The 22,782-nt window shown below is 41.7% G+C and overlaps 1 protein-coding gene across 5 annotated transcripts in view; it reads left to right on the top strand.

Moving 5' to 3' along the window:
• Positions 1-22,782, top strand: part of thrab (thyroid hormone receptor alpha b) — a 101,943-nt gene that overhangs the window by 71,115 nt on the left and 8,046 nt on the right. For 4 of the 5 annotated variants that reach the window (XM_026314801.2, XM_026314802.2, XM_026314805.1 and 1 more), the window contains 7 exons: positions 3,360-3,730; positions 11,267-11,328; positions 15,051-15,151; positions 15,948-16,095; positions 16,443-16,648; positions 20,198-20,344; positions 22,247-22,505. In XM_026314801.2, the coding sequence (XP_026170586.1) occupies positions 3,675-3,730; positions 11,267-11,328; positions 15,051-15,151; positions 15,948-16,095; positions 16,443-16,648; positions 20,198-20,344; positions 22,247-22,505 (979 nt within the window). In that variant the 5' untranslated portion in view covers positions 3,360-3,674. Of the gene's footprint in view, positions 1-3,359; positions 3,731-7,723; positions 7,822-11,266; positions 11,329-15,050; positions 15,152-15,947; positions 16,096-16,442; positions 16,649-20,197; positions 20,345-22,246; positions 22,506-22,782 lie in introns of those variants that run through there. The other variant, XM_026314806.1, reaches the window with a different exon arrangement.

The raw sequence follows: 22,782 nt of genomic DNA, 5'->3' as shown, positions 1-22,782 counted from the left end.
GTGCTGTAGCTAAAGCTCCAAAATCTATGAATTATATACATTAATACAAAATAATGATAACAAGTTAAGCTAAAATTAGCCGCCTGTGACTGGCTTTAATATTAATCATCTGCATGCAGCTTCTGTCTGGAGCTGGCACTGTTCTCGAGGCTTCAAAGTTCTGCTGGAAGTGACTGATTTACTGGCAGAGCTTCAAGGGTTTGGTGCGTACTGAGCAGAGAAGAGGATTGTGCTGTGGGAGTGCGTTGACACGGTCTCAGTCCAACGGGGAACTTCAGTGGCATTTCATCCCTCTGTACCAGAATTGCCCTCATTCTTGTTTATCACATTTATCTAATGGAGTACCTCTTCAGCCATTCGTCACCTGTTTAAAATGAAAGAATCACATGTTATTACATGATTTGCCTCCAGATACAACCACAGACAGAGCTGGGTAGTCATTCGTGTGCACAGACCATAAATGGTTGTGTAATAAATATGTAGCTGAAACTTAACCTCCGTCTTTCTTTCTTTCTTTCTGTCTCACTCTCTCCCTCACTCTCTTCCTGGCCTCACACCACTTGACAAACTGCCCTGACCTTGGCTATAGGGGATATTAATATAAGCATAATTTCTTGGTTGGGACTGCGGGTGAACAAGAACTTACAAGGACTCAGAGCTGAGATGAAATAGGGCAACTGTATGTCCTGCAGTGAGGAGATTAGGTTTCTTACAGAGATTTGTCACAATACTACGACTTTTCTGGAAATGTCTTGGTTAAGTCTTGTGGTTTGATTATTTGTTTGTACAGTTTGATTGTTATCTGTGGGGATGTACAGAAAGAAACCTACTACAAACTACAATATGTGTTGCAAAAGGGATTAATGTCCACACCCGGGTCCATGTAACTAAAGCAGCTGATACCTCGACCCCCTCCATCGTGTGATGTGGGCCCAGAAAACAGACTTTGAGCTGCCAGTCACTCAGCAGGTGTTAAATTAGTATAAGCAAGAGGTTGTGTCTGGTGGGAATCTGCTGTGACTACGTTTTGGGAATATTGTGTGTTTTGGAAATGAAAGCTGAACCTTGAAGGTCATAGATGACGGTTTTCTGACTAATAATAATTTCATGTGTCCCCAAGTGAGGTGGGACATTTGTTCATGTATTTTATGTATTATAATTGATTTCAGTTGCCCCCTTTTCTCATCTGTCGTCTGTATCCCAGTGCAATAAACAACTAATTGTTTCTGCTACAAACAAACAACAGCACAGAGGTTCGAGTCGCTTGCAGCACCAGTCGACGTGATGGAGAGAAGGCCTTTGATGAAGCACACTCCATTAGTGGTGCAGGCCTCTGGGACTTGTGTCATTACTCTCCTTTTTGCTATTACACTGCCTGAGCTTTTTCATAACAATGAATGGGACCTATGTGTTCACTGTGACAGCAGTTTGTATGTGTGTTTTAGTTTAAGGCATCTGAATCGTGCTAAGGCAAAAAAAAAAAAGTTCTTAATAATAAATGTGGAAGAGGTTGAAGTTGTAGAGGTGAGGTGCTTACATGGTAATTAGCAAACACGCAGCCCACCGTTCTTCTGTATTGGTGCAGCTTATTTGTGTGACTAATACACATCTGTGGTTTAAGAGAGCCTGACCTGCACAGCACCTCCTCGTATCCAAACATAAAACTTCAGCACATCCTGGCAGCGGCAGCTACATTTAATATCTCAGCCTCACAAATTCTATTAAAAGCTTCTTTAACAGCGTGTCATAAACCTGACAACAGCCTATTTTTACACTTGTACATTAAGCAATTCTGCAATGACAATATTGTACCGTTTATTTATTTATACGACTTTAAAATCAGGTGTTCACTCAGTGCAGTTCAGTCAGTTTTGCTGTGAACTATTGAAGAATTTTGCTTTTCAGTTCACTTCTTAGCAGTTTCTTTTATTAATCTCATGAAACTGCTCTCTGCAAGAAAGTGTTTTAGTTACTCTTTATTCAGTTGATTCTTTTTTTTATTGTTTAGTCTATAAAATCTCAATGGCTAAATACATTATTAAAATATAATAACAGTCGTATTTACCCAGCTCTTCAGTTTGCTTTTTTGCCTGAGCAACATTTCACAGCGTAAAGATACTTGATTTTTAATTATAGTGAACTGAAAAAAGCTAATTATCACATTTAACCTGCTTATGTTTGCTCTTTCTGCTTGGTAAGTTGCCTAAATGATAAATCAATCCAAACTGTTGCTGATTGCCTTTCCTGTTTCATAAGATGCGTCACATCAGCGTCACAATGAAGGTTTGGGGAAATGAATCAGTCACTTTCTGCTGTACAATAAGCACAAAATCTGGACATGCATGTAGATGATGAAAATCTCCTTTAGCTGCAGAAAAAGGTTATTTCAAATATGACTAATCTCTCTATTAGGAGTAAAAGCAATAACACTATCAGTCCCGTCTGAGGACACCCTTATGGCCTCTATCCCACTGTTGCGGATTAGAAAGGCATTGAACCAGGGATTAGCGGAGGAAAGAATAAAGGCTTCCTTGGACAACAGAGGAGGGAGGCAAGAGCTAATGGATCAAGACACACACGCGCACACACACACTCACACACACACACAGCTACATATCCCTGCGTAAGAGCTGATATTCTCCAAGCAGCTACCTAGTTGGAGCAGCAGCAGTTGGACAAACTGTATTAGGACTTGTTGGGTTTTTGGACATTTTGTTGTCTTTGGGTTTAGGTTGAGTTGAAGTTTGGTAATTTTCCAATGAAATTGATTTAGAAATCAATGCGTTTCATGGGTTAGAATAATGCCCAATGGGAAGGGTGATAGAGATTCAATGCCAAATATTCAGAGGATGAGTACAAAGCTCTCAGATTGGTTTTGGGCCTCAGGTTTGAAGATTTTGGATTCAGTGTTTCAGGGTCCTGGCAGACAGTCAGTCTTGGTATTGCAGAGTTCTAGATCACACTGATATTTAAATTGGCAGCTTGTCCTTTGAGACAAAAAGAAAAAAGCAAGCTCTTACTTTAGTTGAATACAATTACAAATTACTGATGTTGTTCACCTTGGAAAGGCTCAGCTGAAAGCTGTGTGTTGAGGTGTTGTGGTACAATCTGCATGGAGCTTTAAGAATTCTGGACATTTCTAAGACCCTGTTCAGAGTGAATTTAGCATTCAGCTCAAATCATGGGAGACGTTTTGTTAACAAGAGAGGGTGGAGGTTTGCAGCTTCCAGTTATTCTCATTATTGATCAGTTTAGTTTCTAAAATGTCAGATGTCAGTAATTAATGATCATGTTGCTGATTCAGACTGAATGTTTCAGCTCTTCAGTGTGATCTAAGTGCGTCTTTTGTTCTCCTTCAGACTGGATGCCACTGCATCCTCCATATCCCTGAGACCGACGTTTACCTCCAGCCCCCCCAACACCACAACCTGCCAACTTACCCCAGAAGAGCCTCCAACCTCTTCATATCCTGCAGCTTCCCACTGAGCCACAACACGCCAACCTCAAAGGGGGTCAGCGCCTTCTGGAGATCACCCCCCTCCCCAGACCCCAGGGACGGGACCCTGTAATGTTTCAGTGACTGAACCCTCCCGACCGGCGAATGACAAACGTGCATCCGAGGGTGGGGCTTGCCTCAGTCTCTCATGATTGGCTGCTGGATGGAATTAAGGTGAATGGAACACATGCCCAAGGAGCAGGACCTTAACCCATCAGAGGGAGAAGAGAAGCGGTGAGTTGGACACTGAAGCTTTTTGAACATTGTTGTCTTTGTGTTTGCAAATTCAAAGGCCTGCTTTCAGATTGATTGACAGATATAAGTGCGGGAGGTTTTCTGAGGCCATGCAAAAGGAAATCTACAGTTTTCATTCTCACCTTTATCGTCTAAATCTTTCTCATTATTCTTCCTATGTGACAAGCCACTCTCTTTCTATCAAAAACAAACAGCACAGTTAAGAAGCATAGTGGCACTGCAGCCGAAGGAGCCCTCTGTGTGGGGTTGTCAGTCGAGATCAGTCCACTTTGGCTTTGAGTTAGGACTAAATTAACAAAAAGCTGTGATTGTTTTATGTGGGATTGTTCTTTTTAAGTACAATCCCATAATCAGTTGTTATCCACAGGACTAGTGCATTTGGAAATATGAGTATGAGTAATCTGTATGTCAAGTTCAGGACAGTCACGGTTTCATTATGCTAAGGAAGTTTGATTATATTTATGTTAAAAACACACAGTTCTCTTTATGTTCAGACTAAGAGGATAGGAGTGGCACATTAAGACAACAGTTCATACGTTTTTCAGTCTTTGCTGTCCCTACAGTTAAATTGATATAATGCTAAGAATGATAATGTGCCTTTATGTTTTTATTACCATGTGGGGGCACTAGCTGGCTGCCTAGAAGTACCAGCAGTATCAGATTTCCCTCCCCAATGTGCCTGGGTGCTGTGTTACAAGCTTTTGTTAAGAAAGTCAATCTGGAGCCCAGATTCCCGAGCTAACATGGACACCTGTCAGGAGCTTAACAGCTCTGCCTCTGTGGGACGGGGACAGTTGGTGCGGTCATAGTTGTACTGCTTTGGGTTATTTGTTGTTCAGCGTGTTTGGGTGAAAGTGTTCTGTGTATCTCTTCTTGTCTTTCAACACCTGTACCAGGTGCTGGCTCAGCACTTTGAACCTCAGGGATAATTAAAAACACAAAGAATTAAGATGTCGGGGCTTGGAGCTGGAACAGTTGCTGTTTTGAGCGGATATCGGTGGTGTGTTTGGCATGAAGGTGGATCTTATTAAATCTCTGGCCCCCCTCACATGTTGTCAGTATGTTGTTTTGAGCTGGTCCAGCTCTTTGAAGTGATGCCATGGTTACCGGTATGCAGACAGAAAATAGAACACCCTATGGAGTGAAGATCGTTTGATATGTGTCCAGTCATTTTTAGCTCTTTTCTTTTACATAAACGTGAAAAAATGTGTGAGAAGCATTAGAGTGGTGATCTTTCAGCTGATTGAAGGTTTTGAGGTTTCTGAGCTGCTCAAACCAGAAAGGCTGATGCTGTTTGGAGCTATTCTTCATAAAACACTCACATTTTGGCTTGATAGCTCATTAAAATGCAGAAATTGAGGTACAGTTTACGTCATGCTGAATTTAGCTGAAATGTGGATATAAACACCAGCTTCAGTGTTTCTGCTTGCATCACTTCCTCACATGTCACCACAGCTGATGCAAGACTCCTTGCACCGTGTTGCATGAAAGGCTGATGCCATTGTGTTTTGTGTGGTTTGTTGTACGCAGGAGTCTCTGTTGGTGATGTGCAGTAAGAGACCTGTTACTGCGTCTGACAGGCAGCGCTGTGTTAACTCTTAGTTTTCATGTTGGGGCTACAAAGATAAACTCAGTAGTGAAATAAGTCAGTCTAATGAGGTCAGATGGAACTGCTGCTGAGCTGCATGGTAACATCCATCCATCCATCCTTTTTCTATACCCGCTTATTCCTTAACCAGGGTCACAGGGACCTGCTGGAGCCTATCCCAGCTCTCTCTGGGTGAAAGGCAGGGGTCCACCCTGGACAGGTCACCAGTCCATCACAGGGCCACATAGAGACAAACAACCTCACACACTCACACTCACTCCTATGGGCAATTTAGAGTCACCAATCAACCTGACATACATGTTTTTGGACTGTGGGAGGAAACCAGAGTACCTGGAGAAAACCCACACAAGCACAGGGAGAACATGCATGGTAACCTCTGCATGTAAATGTTATTTCTCCTTTTTTATTTCAACTTGTTAAGCAGCATGTCAGTGTTCATGTAAACTGATTTGCTCAGCTAGATAAAAGTCATGGCAGGAAACATACAAACCTATCTCTGTGTTCAATCTGCTCAACATACAGTGTACGATAAAACACAGATTTGCATCTTCACATACTGGGATGCCACATATTGTATCTAAAATGTAGATTACATTTTGTACTTTCTAAGATGCTCTAAATATTTTAAAAACAGTTTTTAGACATCAACAAGTTCATGAAAGGTAACTGGGAGGTTTTTTTTTTTTTTTGTATGTTTTGATCCCCTACCCTCATCTCCACCTGCCTTTGATCCCTGCCTCCCTTAGTTACCATGGCAATCCATCCTTCACGATTGTGTTAAACTGGAATTTACTATTTCCACAGTGTGAGTCAGTCAGCATACACCTCTGCTAATCACAGTAATTGATCAGAAATCTGGTGAGTTGTTGCAAATTGCAGCATGATCTTAGCTTTGGTTATAATGTGCTGAACAGCAACAAACTTGCTGCCATGGTCAGTCTTTTATTTAATCTGCATTGTTTTGTCATAAATCTTTAGACGCTTGGATTTAAACCCCAAGTATCTCTGAAGATTCAATATAGGATTGATAGATTCAGTGTAGACGCATGATTAACGTGTAAGATGTCAACTAAATTCAGACTCAGTGCTTTAGATGTCTGGAGCTGTATATATGTGAGGATTTAGCTCCATGTTTATGAGCTGCGTGTGCGTGTGTGTTATGGTACAGTTGTGTATTTAGACAGACATTTTCTTTGTGGGACACTTCACCTCCTCCCAGCCTGGTCTGTAATTTAAATGGCAGCAAGACACAAGAGGAAACAAAGTGTCCATTAGTGCTGGATGTATAGGGACAGGCCCAGACCAGCAGCATGCATGATGAACAATAGGCCCCTGTGGTAGTCTAAACACAGGACAGGGCCTCATTCAGACACTGTTATGGATATAATTCTCTGGACTATTCTGAGTGTCTGTGTTGGTTTCTGTTTTTACGGAGTATGAGCTTCAAAACAGCTTCCTCCTTAGTCTTGCACTTTTTGTATTTAGGCGTGGAGACTGATGTGGTTTGTTTGGAAGGTAGTTTGGGGTGCTCACAGTAACGACAAATCATATTTAGAAAATTTAACAGCAACAAGTGCATCTGGAAAACCTGTTACAGCGATTAATCCACAGAACATGAGCATGTTTTATAGGGGCTATTTCTTCCTGACTAAATGGGATGTGATTTCTGAAAAGGCACATTGTTGTTTTTTCATTTTCATTTTTTAAAGACCACAGTTGAAATTCTGTTTGCTTTCATTGTCTAAACTGCAGTACATAAAACCAAAACTACTCTCGTGGCCACATATTATCAGGGGTCAGTGGGAAAAAATGTTCTTTATAATTTGGGTGAACTGAAACCATAACTCTGGTGATATTCTATATTTCTGTTATTGTCAAGAGAGCCTATGAAACGACCACAGCTAGATTAACTGTAAAACTAACCAGTGTTGTGTGTGTTTCTGAAGCCTGATAGATGGTATTGGCCTGGGCATAGAGCTCTGTTGTATTCAAAACGCATTATGCAGCTCCACCTTGCCGTGGTTTGCATGTTCCTTCATTACCATGAACATACACAGTTTCTGCTGCTGTAGATACTCGCTAAAGCACTGAATACAGTCACATCTGCTAATTGCACAATCAAGTCACATGAGAGTGATAATTTACCTGACAGCCCAGCAACTGCCTGATAGATGTCACAGGTGGAAAAGATGGCTGTGCTCCAATGGGGTTAGACTGGGTGGTACTAGCAGCAAGGCAAGAAAGTCCCACAGAGGAGGAGCAGGGAGAGAGAGACGGAGTGAGTGGCTCAGCAGGCTAAACATAGCGCAACTGGTAGAGACATCAGGGTGCAGGACAGTGAGAAACACAAATAGACAGAGACTCCATGCATGGAGGCGTAGCAGCTAGTCAGCTACATCTGCACCTTCCAGTAGAACTGCTCCTCTGCCATGCATATTTTACAGTCCCACTGCGTCATCAGGTCAGCACCGCTTAACTCTTTTTCATGTCACCTTTTTGGTTCATGTTGTTGTTTCTTCTTTTGTTGATTTATTTTTGGGCTGCTTTCACACTTAGTGGTGCAACTTGTACATTTTCTGCACAGTTACTGGACCACAGGGATTCGCTTGTTATGCAGATCATCTTGAGTCTTATAGTGTGTGTGTGTGCTGGAGAGAAACCACAGTAATGTGCATGTTTGTCTTGGCACAGCGTACAGGACCATGCATATTAAGAAATGCATTGCAAGTTATATCCCATCCCATTTTCCAGGTTTAAGAGCTGGGAAATGAAAAGTGTTCTGTGCTGTGCCTGCAAAAAACACAGTATTGTGCCCCAACCTGCACAAAACTTACATTCCATCAGAAAATGTTTAATTATTCATGATATTTATAATCTATAATCCTGTCAGGCTACCTGCATGGAGGCATCAACCCCACAATCAACTTTTGTTTGCTGGTTTTTGTCTCTTGTTTGTTTGTTTTTTGTTTTTTTACAATAGAGCCTCAAACTGTGATGTTAGACAAGACATTAATTAACATTTAAAGTGCAGAAAGTTTCAGCGGACATGGAAGCTTCCACACTGATCCATATTTGTGTATAATCTGTTTTTCTGTGGTGTATGTATTTGTTTTGTTTTCTTGTTTCTGGCTTGTCAAGAGCCACTTGACAATGTTTTTCTCTAACTATTTCCACGGAGAGCTCTTAGAGGAATAAAAAGCACTTCTGAGGCTCAGCCAAGAGTGCTAAGCTCTTTTTTAGTTACAAGTGTGAAAATATTTTTATTAGTACTATTTAGAGGTTTTGAGGCATAATAGAAGCTTAGAGCTGGAGTCTATTCAGAGCGAGTGTGATTTATATTATCATTTTATTGTATCAGTCAGGCTGTCGTCGTATCATGTCTCAAATGTGCAGTTGAAAACAGAACAGCACACAGCTGAGATGAGGGAAAACAAGGCTGTCTCACCTGTGGCAGGTTGTGACATCTGAGCTTTTGAGAGACCTGTTGTTGGGATGCAGGATCAGTATAGAAATGCAGAGACGGTGTAGTTGTTGCTTTTATCTTGTTTTTATGCTGCCACATGGGAGGGCTGAACTGTCACATAGCTGACAATTTGATGGTTGTCGCCTCCAGCAGCTTTATGGAGTGATATTGAAGCCGGTCGACAGAGAGAGATATTACCCTCTGAGTGTCATTTGCAAAACCTCCTCTGTCTCTCGGTTGCTGTAACAGCTATAATTCTCTTTACTTGACATTTCATTTTATCCACAAAGTGAAGCATGTTCAAATAGTTACTTATATGCCACATAGTGTTGCTTCACAGGTGAGCTCAGGCCAGTTGTCATGTTTCCTCCGTTTTCCTTCCACATCCCAGCAAGGCAGGAACATTATAACCATGAGATGCTGAGCTAATAAAAAGTTACAGGCAAAACGATAATGATAAGTAAAATAATCAAGCTTTAAAATGAATGTGCTGTTTACGTGCCTGATTTAACGCCCTGTTAAAATGATGTTTTCTGAAAAGGGCAAAGTGAGCGGCTGTGCAGCTGAGAACAAGAGAGTGATAATTGAAGACCAGGTGAAATGTGAAAGGCAGTTTGATTTGGCATTTAGGCTCAATTACAGCAACTCCTGGACTTTGCAGGCTGTTATATTATTATGTTTCTCAGGGGCAACCAACATTTGCTGTTGTCAAATATAAAAACATTTAACGGCTTATAAAAGAAGTGAGGAAGCTGAAAATGTACACTGCTCTCGAGTCAATTTGCATATAATCTCCTCATTATAAAACTCCTGCACTGAGCATCTTGACCAGAGGCCATTTTTGGTATCAGATTGAGTCTTCATAAGCAAGAAGTACTGTAGTGTGCTGAGAAACGAAAACACTGAGCCAGGTGGAGGGACAGACTAGAGCATCACACCACAGTAATCAAGAGGGTTTTCACCACTGAGCCTGTATGAGACAAAGCGTTGGAGGGGAAATAATCCACCAGCACGTCCCAGAATGAAATATTGTGGTGTTGCTGGGCATTGCTGCCCCACCATGCAAAGCACAATGGACATGACAGCTGGAAAATGTTAAAGCCAACTGTGTATCGTAATGACATGGGAGAGTTAGCATGTGAATAAGATGTGATTTACCCACTAATGAGACAATAGGTCTAATTTCAGAAGAAGCAACAGAGGAGGGATTTTTTTCCTTCAGATAATAAAGAACATACTGTAATGCAACTCTATCACAGTGCAAGTGTAACCTACGGGCATCTGAAGAGCTTGTTGTATTTATGGCACTAATGGAGCCCTGCTCCCTCTCCTGGTATTAAAGGGCTGTGGTGTGGGAGGAGAGCTGCAGGCTGTCAGGAGTGTCTGAGAGCAGAGAGTTGGACTCGTGGGATTGCAAACACATCCATCACTGACGAGGAGCACTCACTGACTCTCTCCCATACTAACTTTCAGAAATTCCCCCTCCCCTTCTATTTAACTTTCTCCCTCCTCCATCTCTGCGCTTTCATAATTCCCCTCGGAGCAGCCAGTTCCCATCTGTGCTTTACATGCCTTTCACATGTGTCAGTGTGGTTGCGTGTGTGTGTGTGTGTGTGTGTGTGTGTGTGTGTGTGTGTGTGTGTGTGTGTGTGTGTGTGTGTGTGGGGCTGTGTGCACATGGTTGTTGAGAATGCATGTTGCTTTGTTGTCATATACAATGTCTTTCTGTTTTTGTGGCTTTTACACTGTGTACCTTCGTAATTAAAGTTGATTTGGGAGTTTAATTTTATTCCCCTCAAAATCTTTTTTCCTGCTGCTTGGGAGCACAGTCTTCTGGCTTTTTGGCTTTTTCTGCCAGAAGAGAATTTGTTAGTAAAAAAAAAAAAAAAAAAAAAAAGTCTTCTCTTTTGACATCGTGTTTATGACAAACACTGTGTAATGGTCTAGAGTGCTCAATCACTCCTCTGTTAGAAATTAAAGTAGCAGCAAATCAGGCTCATTTTTTAACTGAAACTGAGAACCAGATGGGCGACTTGTAAACGGATACAGGTGTGCAGAAATACAGAACATTTTCTAAACGTCTGCTTGTTTCCATCCTGGGCTTATTCAGTATGTAACCATCTGAATTTTACTGATGCTAAACATTTTCTATTTGCTCTTTATACCTGGTATTAACACCTGGATGTGTGTTACCTGTGGCCTTTGTTGAGCTGGAGAAAGAGACAGAATTCAGTGACTTTTCAAGTAGGTGAGCAGGATTTTTCTTTAACATGTGGCCAAACTGTACAGACTGCTTTTACACCTGGCTGAGATATGACACCACCTCTCTGATCCAGTTCTCCAGGTTTTTCTTTATCTAGATAATGCACCCAGATAAACAAGCAGTGTCTTCAGCATCACTTGATTTTAATCTCTTTTCTTTGTCCCTGTCATCCTCTGTCAGGTGGCTCAATGGCCCAAAAAGGAAGAGGAAGAACAGCCAATGTTCGGTGAAGAGTATGACTGGTGAGTAACTGATAGCTGCTGTTTGGATGGAGCAAGATCTTCGGAGTGTAAATGAAGCCCGAGTTCTTCAGAAACGCACAATAATCTTTTCCAAGTGCAGGGACTATTCCTTTTTTAAATCACTTTCCCAGTATGTTGTTAATGGGCGTTTAATATATTTTTGAATGCTGTTTTGGTCTCACCACAGTGAATTCATTGCTGTGAATGACAGAAGCTGCTGGTCCATGATTCATTGCTGCCTTATGTACACTACGCTTTCGATTTGTCACCTACACAAGAGAAAAAGTGAAACATTTTGGCGTCTGTCATCAGTAAACAAAAGCCTCCTGCTCCGTCTGTTTTTCGTTGGACGCACCGCATTGTGTGAGTGACGGCTCTAAATCCGCTGAGCTGAAAGAAGCAAGTCAAGCATGGGAGAGAGAGATATTGACGGAGATAGGGTGCGGCGAACACAGGCATAAAAATCTGAATCTGCAAGCGGGTGGATGTGGCATTTATTAAATATATCTCCCGATGCCTGTCCTTTCCACGTTTTCCATCCCAGCGAGCTCGGTGCCTCTCTGCATTGCTGCTGGGAAGTTTGCAGCATATTCAACCTGCCATGGTCCATTAGAACTGGGAAAGTATGACAGTACATCTGCCTCAATAGCATAGATTCAATTACAGACACTGTAATGATGTCAGCATTTTCCTGTGGGGGAGTGGACCCTCAGCCACACTGAGGATGCTTCAACAGTTTTTCAAGACATTGGAGAGTCATACAGGGATAACGTGCACCGATATCGATCAGCGTTCAGCCTAACGGAGCTGGACATGGAGTCGTCATAGTGTTGAGCATTCACCGCTCATGATTGGATAAAGAAGCACATGTTGAAAGCGGAACTGTCTAATAAATTCACTTTTTATTTGACACGTTTAACAAAGTGAAAAGAAGCTGCACAAACCGCCACAGATCTATTTTAAATGATTCACAGACGACAGTAAATTCTGTATCATTAGCGCTGGAATGATCAGCTGACACATTTAAAGCTGCACCAGTCAAAAGGATTTTTAACATGGACGTGGAAAAAAGAGTAGTTTTCTTTGACTCTGCAGGTGCCTGTCAGATCTACAGGTGTCTTTAAGCTCATTGTTTTGATTTCAGACCCACAATTCAACTGTTTCGGTTCAGAGGTAAAAGGAGATGATGAATTACAATTATCAGGTTGCTGAGCGTGTTAATAGGCAGCTGTTTAACATGTTAGCAAACTAAAACAAGTCTGAGAGTAATAGCGTACCCATGAGGATTGTTTTAGCTTGTCCTGCTGCTGCTGCTGCTGCTGGTCAAACAGTAAATTCATTTTGTGTAGACTACTACACTTACTCAAAACAAAAGTTGAGGCCTTTGTTCATTCTGAAATGCTCACAGTTCATAGACTGAACCCTTTTTATGGAAACTGTGAAACATTTCAGAGAGAATTTTTTAGGTCTATAGTGTTTCTGTGCCAGTCAGGAAGCTGTGGGTGTTGTTGACATTGGGGTTTCAACTTGTGCTTGTGTGTATAGTTTGAGTCAAGTTCCCTGGTCTTTATTGTTTACAGTCTCAAATGTCGTCTCACCAGAACTGTTGTCATGCAGGGATCTTGGGGGAACGCTCCTGAGACTCAGGGACCTGATTCATACTGCCCTAATTCACACACTTTAATAAACCTAAATGGCAAATGTTACGTTGGGAAACCTGTGAGGACAAAATATTTATCTTGACTCACTAGAAAAATCTCCTTCCCCTCCCTGGGTTTTGTCGGTGGAGGTATTACAGGGCCCGTTCTGGGAGGGGCAGGGAGCCAGAGCCAGAGAGCTGCAGCAGTATTGATTTTGGGCTTGGCTTCCAAACACAGCCACAGCAGACTGGCTCAGGATCTGACTGCCTCCTGCCCTGCCAACACACTGGAGCTGACATTTTTCCTATAGGATCATTCTCTAATGTCCTTGTTATCTTTCCTTTGGTCTGTTTCTCTTCCCTCTCCATTTCCCACTCCTTTTCTACCTTTTCCCCTCCAGCATTCTCCCCATTTAGTTCTGTATTATTTTCTTTTCTACTTCTGGTCTCAGTGTTTTGGTACTCCAAGTTTTTACATCTAAGTTTATCCAAAGTTTTAAATACTTTTAATGGTTCCTAAAGGATTTTTCTTATCAGCAAAAAAAAAAAAAACCCTGAACAATATATAAAAATCTGTTTGGGAAAAATGTCACTTGTGCCCTTTTATTACTCTCTCATGTCTCTCTTTCCCACCATCCTCTTCTTGCTCCCCCCTCCTCCTCTGAAATCTGTAAGAAAGCCAAAAGGCAGAGCCCAACTGACACTGCCAGTCACAGCTCTCACCACGCCTTGGTATAGACGCACCAAACAAGCATGTATGTGGTGTGAAGGTCACACACATGTAGTGTATGTGCACAATATAAAAAACTGTTACTGACTCAGTGTGTGTGTGTGTGTGTGTGTGTGTGTGTGTGTACTGAGACACCCACACTTGTATTTGTCTGTGACTTTCAGTGTACCATCTCCTGCCCCTCCCTCCTTCTTAGCTGTATATCATATGAAATAGGTGGAAATCTGATATTTCCAGCGTGTCTTTGCGTAGTCCTTCAGGGTCTGGCAGTGTGGAAAGAGAACAAACCATCCTATTCCCAAGTCAAAGCAGAGGAAGGCGTGCAGAGAAAGTAAAGGCCTGTTTATGGTTTCCGCTTGCCCTCAGACAGATGCGAACTGCGGGCGCGCTTCTGTTCATACTCGAATCGGGAGTATGCATGCATGGACACGTTCCACACATGCGCACTGAGAAACTATAATGACCTCCTGGCATTGAGAAGAAGGGCTTCTTTGTTTTATTTGGATGAGCAACATGAAAAGTTTTTTTTTAAAAAACTATGTGCAACTACTTAACAAGAACAAGGCCAAGGATGGGAAATAGAGTACATACATGCAGTGCAAAGTGGTTTGTTTACTTACATGGTGCCTGCGTAGTCAGTCTGCGGACAGTCTGCATAGATTTTGGTCTGTGTTTGACTGTCTTCACAAAATGTACGTCACATGGACTCTGAATTTGCTGTTTACAGTCTCTACATACAATAGTTCCATATGATATCTGCAACAAATCCAGTTCAGATTTAGTTACTTCATAATAACATTAAAGATCAGTATGGGGACCACACTGATTTGGACCTGAAGAGCATGAAGAATGAGCGTTTTGTGTGTTTTAAAATAAATACCTGACATGAGCCAGTTTACAAACATTTCTTATGTAATAAACTTTCTCCAGCACAGAAAAGATTAAAGGCTTAAATTTCGTTGTTGTCCAGTTTTAGTCGGCCTATTAAAAGACTGTCAGTCAGTCAGCAGTACTCTGTTTACATTTGGATTACATGTACTGCTTTTAAGGAATAAAGCAGTTGCATTAGTGGTCTCTGTTGTAAACAAACACAGTTTTAGTTTACATTTAGTGCTTCTCACTGAAAATGAATCTTAAGTCCTGACAAATGTCCTGAATGTGTCTTTCTCCAGATAAAATGCTTTTTAAAAATATCTAAAAATCATAGACAGTTGAATTTCTATAATGTTTCTTGTGCAGTTTTATCCACAGTGAAGTATTTGTGACATGAGAGTGACGGTAAACCAGCTTTTCCACAGCTTCATCGGTGATGTATAATATATAATCTCTCTTGCCTTTGCACCTCTTTCTTAGGGTACATCCCCAGCTACCTCGAAAAAGATGAGCCATGTGTGGTGTGTGGTGATAAGGCCACAGGTTACCACTACCGCTGCATAACCTGTGAGGGCTGCAAGGTACAAACATTCACACACAGATTCAAAGTTTTAGACGCCTCGCTTTCAGAACCCACGTAGTATCTGCCAGAAACCCTGATCGGAGGCCTCTGAGGTCAAGGCTTACATAGTCTCACTCCGAAACAGTGACCTACTTCAAATTGAGCACATTCATTTGCACATACCAAAGTGACAGTGACAGCGTGTAAAGCCACAGAAAGATGATATGTTGATATATTTATATAAAATGTGCCAGCCTGTCACTTCAGCACTCAGCATTGTGCCATTTGTCTTTCTTGCTGTCGGTTACATGATCAGTCTGCCTGTGATCATCTGTTTGTTCTTCGGAGAGATGATATGTAAAGGCCCCAGCACTGTAGTGGCCAATGAAGTATGTGATGAGCGGACACTTAAAAAATAGGGTGTTTATTTTGGTCTGTGTTCAGTCAACAAACATGTTTTTTATTCATTAAACAAACACCTTAAATCTAATAATACAGCTGTAATGTTGAAGCAATAAATTCATTTCAAGCCACAGTTTTTCATCTTGCTCCTACACTGTTGCCTTTCAGCAGCTACAGCAATGATGGAGGTTCACATTTACACAAATTGCCTCAGATTTTGTCAAGTCTAGCTCACATGAAAGATCCTAAGACGTCTCCCTGCTTGCTGGTCTTCATATTGTAACCAAAAGCAATATAGTGTGTTTTAAACTCAATATCACACAATATAACTTCTATATTCTTCTAGTTTCCCAGGCTGTCTCTGTCTGCAATATCGTTCATCCCTTCCGTCCTGTCCGTCTGTCCGTCCACAGGGTTTCTTCCGTAGGACCATTCAAAAGAACCTCCACCCCACCTACTCCTGTAAGTACGATGGCTGCTGCATCATCGACAAGATCACCCGCAACCAGTGTCAGCTCTGCCGCTTCAAGAAGTGCATTGCAGTGGGCATGGCCATGGACTGTGAGTGTCGCACTTAATACACGCTGACAGAAAAACGTACATGAACTGCTCCTTTCAGTTGTCGCTGTGATATAAAGTCTTGCTTGACGCTGTTTCAAATTTTTGAGGAGAACCTGGTGATGAAAATGTAACTTTTAATTACACATTTCACATTGTATTTTAAAACTATTGTGCTCTGAAGTAGTAAACCATAGGAGATAAACAATGTGAGGACTTTGTGCTGTGTGTTTGCAAACTTGAGGCAACACACACACACTAATTGCATATCTCTGTTTTGCTTTCTTTTCTTTGGCACTGTGTCTTTCTGTGGTTCTTCTACTCCTCTGCCTTCCTCCATTTCCCCCCAGTGGTGCTGGACGACTCAAAGCGGGTGGCTAAACGGCGCCTGATTGAGGAGAACAGGGAGCGGCGCAAGAAGGAGGAAATGGTGAAGTCCCTTCAGAACCGTCCAGAGCCCACAGGGACCGAGTGGGAGCTGATCCGCATGGTGACGGAGGCCCATCGACACACCAACGCTCAGGGCGCACAGTGGAAGCAGAAGCGCAGATTCCTGGTATGAAGACAAAATGATGTACAGACAATTTCTCAGAGCTTTACAGTCAGAGTTCCCCACTGTCTCTGTCTTCAGTTCTCAGTTTTCTCTCTAGCATTGTGGAAATGTATCATTTAATATAAATCCTTCTGGGCTCTTAACCAGGCCCGATTCCCTCCATAGTTTTCATTCACACTCTCTTTTCCCTTTAATCTCTTTCCTGGCTTTGCTCCTTTGTTTCCGCTCCACACCTACCTTTGGTTTCCCCTCTATTTCCACGTCTGTTTTCTGTGAGCTCCCTGCTTATCTTAGCTGAGGCAAATCCTCAGTCACGAGCACTCGTAAGTGAGTTGGCAGGGATGTTGGCAGGCAGTCTCTCTCTCTCTGACTGTCTTCCTGCTGTTCTAGTGCTCAGGTTTATCCTGACAGCACTGTCAGTGTGTCTGCCTGGTATCAGTCTTCCCAACTCACACGCTGTTCACACACTGACTTCAGGTTTCAGCCCAAATATATCTCAGGTGCTTACAGATTTTTGGGACTCATTAAAACTGGACTGGAACCCATGGCCAAGTCAGGGGAAATCCTGCTGCAAGAGTCTGTGGTGAATAGGTGGGTGTTAGGTGGAGAAATGAGGACAGTTCATCCAGAGAAGGGAGAGAAGTGTGGTGGAGGGAGCTTGTAGGCAAGAAGAAGGATGTGATGGGAAAAGGACCCAGATTTTGACCAATATTTAGGATAACGGCTAAAGTTCCTATGTTAAGATTAGTATCACAATTTAGATGGAGACGGATTTGATTGACCTGCAATGTTGTAGCAAGTCGTTCTGTAGAGCAGGGCTAACACAGCAACTCATACTGCTGTGAAATACTGTACTTCAGAGGCCTGAGTTTGTTAAATCTGAAAGTTTAAACGTTTCCGTTTCACACAGGCCTTTCCCTCTCACTGAGCCACGGGGGGCTGTGGCCACTGAACCTTGAATATCTAAATTTACATGCTAAGCCAACCAGGATGAGGTAATTCAGCCCTGTGGGGACAGCTGCTATAAAACAGCAGCAGTGACGCTGCTTCTCACACACTATACTTCAGTTCACAAATGATGGCTTCTCCTCTAACAGTGACTTTGCTGAATGATGCATCGATTGTTTGAGGGAAGAGGAAAATTGGTGAAAGAGGCTTTTTAGATGCAAAAACAATCTTTTTTTTTTTCCTACATGGATAATTAAGAGGTTGATTTATCCATGGAGTTAATACACTTTTCATGTGTTCTGTATTTCTTCTGCGAGCTATGCCGTCAGTACTCAGGATCATACGACCTTAGCGCTGCTCTTTTGCACTTATCAGAGGATCTTTGCCATCTTGTCATGTGGTTCACTGTAGTGTGAAATCATAACCAGGTGACATTTATAGTTCATTGAGTTTTGAGTGTGCAGACTTGCTGGGGAGTTTTTGCAGTGTGGAAGACAGAAAACTGAAGTAACCATTGAATTATTGTATTGATCCTCATTTCCATCAGGACTCTCTGGGTATCAGTTCTGTGATGGTGCAGTAAAACCTTGATTTAAAACAGTAACTGAGTCATTTTCATTGTGAACAGATTCTGCTAAATTAAAAAAAACAGTTAAAGTTATTAACATTAACTTTATTTAACATGAATCCTAATAACAGAAAGCATCACCCAGTCATTCAGTTCAGAGCACAGAGGCGAAGCCCTCCTTTCCTAGCAGCCAAATTATAACACATACATGAACCTCATTCCTCTTCTCCAGCTCGGCTGGAACAAACTCTCCAAAACTAATCCATCTGATAAAAGGTCAATAGTGGAAACTCGCCATGTAACTGATGAGACTGCAGTAAAAAGATTTTCCCTTTCTTCTCTGTGTAGTGATTGTAAATTCCCCAAGTGTACTCTAGTTCATCTCAAAGTCAAAGCATCTTGTGCTTCTTCTGGGCACAAGCAGTTTCATTTCTCTATATGTGACAGCAAAGAGCTTCGCATTCGCTCCCTGACCATCCAAAAAGCTGCACCGGCTCTGTGAGCGTAGAAAGAGCTTTGCCTCGATGTCGACCAGGTGCCGTGCAAGTTCATAAACATTTACAGTTGCATGAAAATCCCAGTTTAATCATAGAAAGCTCACTCATTTCAGTAAAAGTAGCAGTGCTGTTTTAATGCCCCCCCAGTCAAACTGGATGTCGTCACACAGGTTTGAGATGATTGTCGCTGTGCGTTGTTTTGGGGGCTTATGGTTGTACATCTTGGATATTTTAAAATGTGGCCAAATGAAAACCAAAACTAAAATCTGTTTCTCCAAAAGTGTTTCCAGCAGCATTTTAGACAATTTGACTTGTGTTGCTGTCGGCCATGACGAGTGACTCACGGCTGAACCTGCACCGTCTTTGCTGTGCGGTTTGCTTGTCAGCTTCTCCACTTAAGAGCATGGCAGCGGCTCTTAACCTCAGCTGCTCTCTGTCTCAACACTGAAATGAACCTGCCACTGACCTCCACCAGTGAAACCAATGCTTTGTTTTGACATGAGTTGCAGTCCATCCATGTTATTATTACAACTATTTATATTTTCCAGAACTGCTCAGCTCTGGGCTCCACAGTGGACAAACGGCTAAGTTCAGATTTACAGAGTCCTTTTCTTTCTGCATTATGCTTGATGCTTCTTTGTGTGGGGTGATTATTCTCATACCTTTATCTCATCCCATCCCAGCCAGAATAAATGACTTCAGCCTTGACATGTGCTTTATTCTGTGAAGTGGAATTGATTTTTTTTTTTTTTTTTTTTTTTATCATCATCACAACCTTGAGTCATACAACTTGGTAAACATATGTATTCCTGATCTGCAGTTCCCCACTGCAGTCCTCTTCTAAGTAAGTCCTATCTGTTTGGTGACATGCCATATTTCTTTCTCAGAGCAGAGTCTGCTGTCCTTATCTGATAGATTGTTTTTCATTTGTCTCCCAAGGCGAGTCTGCACTGTGTAAAAAAAGTAGTAGAAAGAGTATAAAACCATTTAAACCTCTTCTTTCCTCTACTATCTTTTACTCCAGGCTGCGGATTCTTCTCTAATCTTATTTTATTCTTTTGTGCTCTTTAACTCTAAACTACAGTGTTTTCTAATGCACTTTATTGTTATATCACTTTAGAATAACTGTAGTTCTTAGCAAATGTTACTCCAACAGGAGCAAATACTCTGTTTGTTGACTGTTTGTCTGTTGTGTGTTAACATATATTTGGTGCTGTGTGTATTTCTAAGTGTGTGGGGGATTGACTCAAAGTAAACTACAGTGCAGATGTTTATGGCAAAGAAGGAACATGTCATCCCTCGTGGCTCGTTGCTGTGTTTTTTAATAGTTTTTGGATATTATGGAGCTTAGTGGCACCGAAGAATCTGACATATGAGGCTACTCGGACAACACTTCATGATGTTTTTTGTAGGATTTGTTGAGAATATTAACATTTTGAAAAACTTGTCCTGTTCATGTCACATATCACATCTCATTCTACTTTTATTTTATTTTCAGCAGTGCTCTAATTAACCACCTGCATTTATTTCCTCATGTAGCCAGACAAAATCGGCCAGTCCCCAGTTGCCCCCACAATAGACGGAGACAAGGTGGACCTGGAGGCCTTCAGCGAGTTCACCAAAATCATCACTCCTGCCATCACCCGTGTCGTTGACTTTGCCAAAAAACTGCCCATGTTCTCTGAGGTGAGTGGTGGTTTATGGTCTGAAGCAGCAGAGCGACAGAGCTGTAACACTCAGCAGACAGAGCCAGGTTTAATGGAGAAAATGTGCGATTTGGGAGCTCAGTTTGTTTTGGTGGAGTTAGGAGTCCCTATCATAGAGTGATGACCAGTGCTGTGCATGAGAAAAAGACCAAGTCTACTGCGGCAAAAACATGTAAGAGTCTAAATGATTCTACCAGAGAAACACGCACATCACAATGCTGATCGTTTTCAGTTACCTACAGCAGGAAAACGTCTGGATCCCTGCGTTGGTGGTGGGAATCAGAAAAGTGCTGCTCCCCGTCTTTGCCCTGCTTCAATTAGCAACATGTAATCTTGACTCTGCAGCTTCTAATGAGAGCCTGTGTGATTGGATAATTATCAGGGTAGCTGAATTATTATGTAGTGGGGCAGCTGCAGTGTGTGTGTGAGATAAATTACAGGAGAGAAACAGTTATTACTGTGATCTGTAACATGTTAAAGGACATTACTCACAGATATCAAAGGTCCTCGCAGCATATTGGGGAGTAAAATTCATTCAGATAGTGGTAACTAAATATCACTGTTGTGATAGATACTATTATTCAATCAGTGTGTGAACCAGAAGAAATTCCTCCTACTGCTGCTGGATATTTTATTAATTTCACAGACGATTCAGCAGGAACAGATAAGCACAGAAACAGATAACCAGTCACGTTTAATATTATCTTTTATTGACAATATATTCGATTATTTATATTATGAAGGAAATCCTTTTAATCTGATGAAAGAGGTGAATGGAGGGAACCTGTTTGGGCTGCATGAGGTCACTTCATGCCACTGCAGTGAATTGCTGATAAGAATGCACAGAAACAAGCCCAGCACTTATCAAGCCACTGAAAGTTAATCTATTGCTTTGCCACAAATTGATACGGAAGTAAATGCATTAAAAGCATTTAGTTTAAGCATGCCCTCCAGGTACAAATTTACAAGACAAATCAAGCCATTGATTGCCAATTAATCTACTCAGCAGTCAAAAGCAGTGAAATAAGAAACAAGCTCATGTTAAGGTGAGATTTAATTCAGCACAGCAGAGTCTGTAGATTTATTCAAACAGGTTTCAACCCAGATATTCTACTTTTCATGTAAATCAGGGTGGATTAGTTTTAATCTGTGTTTATCAGTGGGAAAAAATGTCTTCCTCTTTCCAGCACATTTCAGTTTGTTGTCTTAGTGCTCTTCTTTTTCACCACAGCTCCGCCTTTCTTGCTTCTTTCCAGCTGATGACATCTTCCCGTCATTTGTTTACTGAATCCATCTTTAAAGGACACTCGCTAAGTTATTAATGATTACGAGGAAATGTGCTTTTTTAATTCCATGTATGAGTTTCTGAATGTCAGTAATGAGCGTGCATTGTGGTGAGTACTCACAACTGTGGCGTAGCCTCTTAAATGAACAGAGAGTGTTTTCTGTCACGCAGCATCAAATGCAGCAGTTTGTGATTCACGGCTGAAATGTTTCAGATAATCATGTCGGGTCAAATAGATGGATGAAATATTTCTAAGTTGCTTTTTCTTTCAACAGTGAGTTATTCTTGTTTAAGTTGTGAGTGTTTGAATGTGTTTTAACTGATTATAATCGAGGATTGAGGATGTGTACTTACTTATTATGCCTTGATAAATAATATGACACGACTTGGCAGCAAGAATCTGAATTGACAACCAAAATCAAAATAGCTTCATTTCTCTACAAACCCAAACCTCAAAGCAAAAGAGAAAGTATTAATATTATTAAATGTTGATTTCCTCAGTGTAAGAATTGTTTTTTACATCCTCATGATGTACATGTACATGTGTTTGAGAATATTTCTACATTAAACATGACAAAACATTTTATGTGTTTCCAGCTGCCTTGTGAAGACCAGATCATCCTGTTGAAGGGCTGCTGCATGGAGATCATGTCTCTGCGAGCTGCCATGCGTTACGATCCGGACAGTGAGACGCTGACTCTGAGCGGGGAGATGGCCGTGAAGCGCGAGCAGCTGAAGAATGGCGGGCTGGGCGTGGTGTCGGACGCCATCTTCGATCTGGGCAAAAGCCTGGCACAGTTCAACCTGGACGACACAGAGGTGGCGCTGCTGCAGGCCGTGCTGCTCATGAGCTCAGGTTGTTGTTGAATTCAGGACTTGTGCAGCGACTTAAAGCTGCATGACCGTTCCTCTAGTTTGTATTGGCCGATGGTTATATTGGTGTTGTAGGAATGTGAATGTTGATATTTTAGGTTCCTGTCCCCCTGACACGCTGCTACACACAGCACATATTTTAGCCTGCTGGGAATCAAATGTCATTATGACCTGGAGAAAAATGTCCACATAATATCCAGTGTTTAGGAGGAAATCGAAAGCTTCACTCTTTTGACACTGAGACTTATGATGGATCGAGG

Source organism: Mastacembelus armatus, chromosome 19, assembly GCF_900324485.2.
Source record: "Mastacembelus armatus chromosome 19, fMasArm1.2, whole genome shotgun sequence".
Lineage (NCBI taxonomy): Eukaryota > Metazoa > Chordata > Actinopteri > Synbranchiformes > Mastacembelidae > Mastacembelus > Mastacembelus armatus.
The sequence above is the reverse complement of the archived record's forward strand: the minus strand, read 5'-3'. Positions and strand labels throughout refer to the sequence as shown.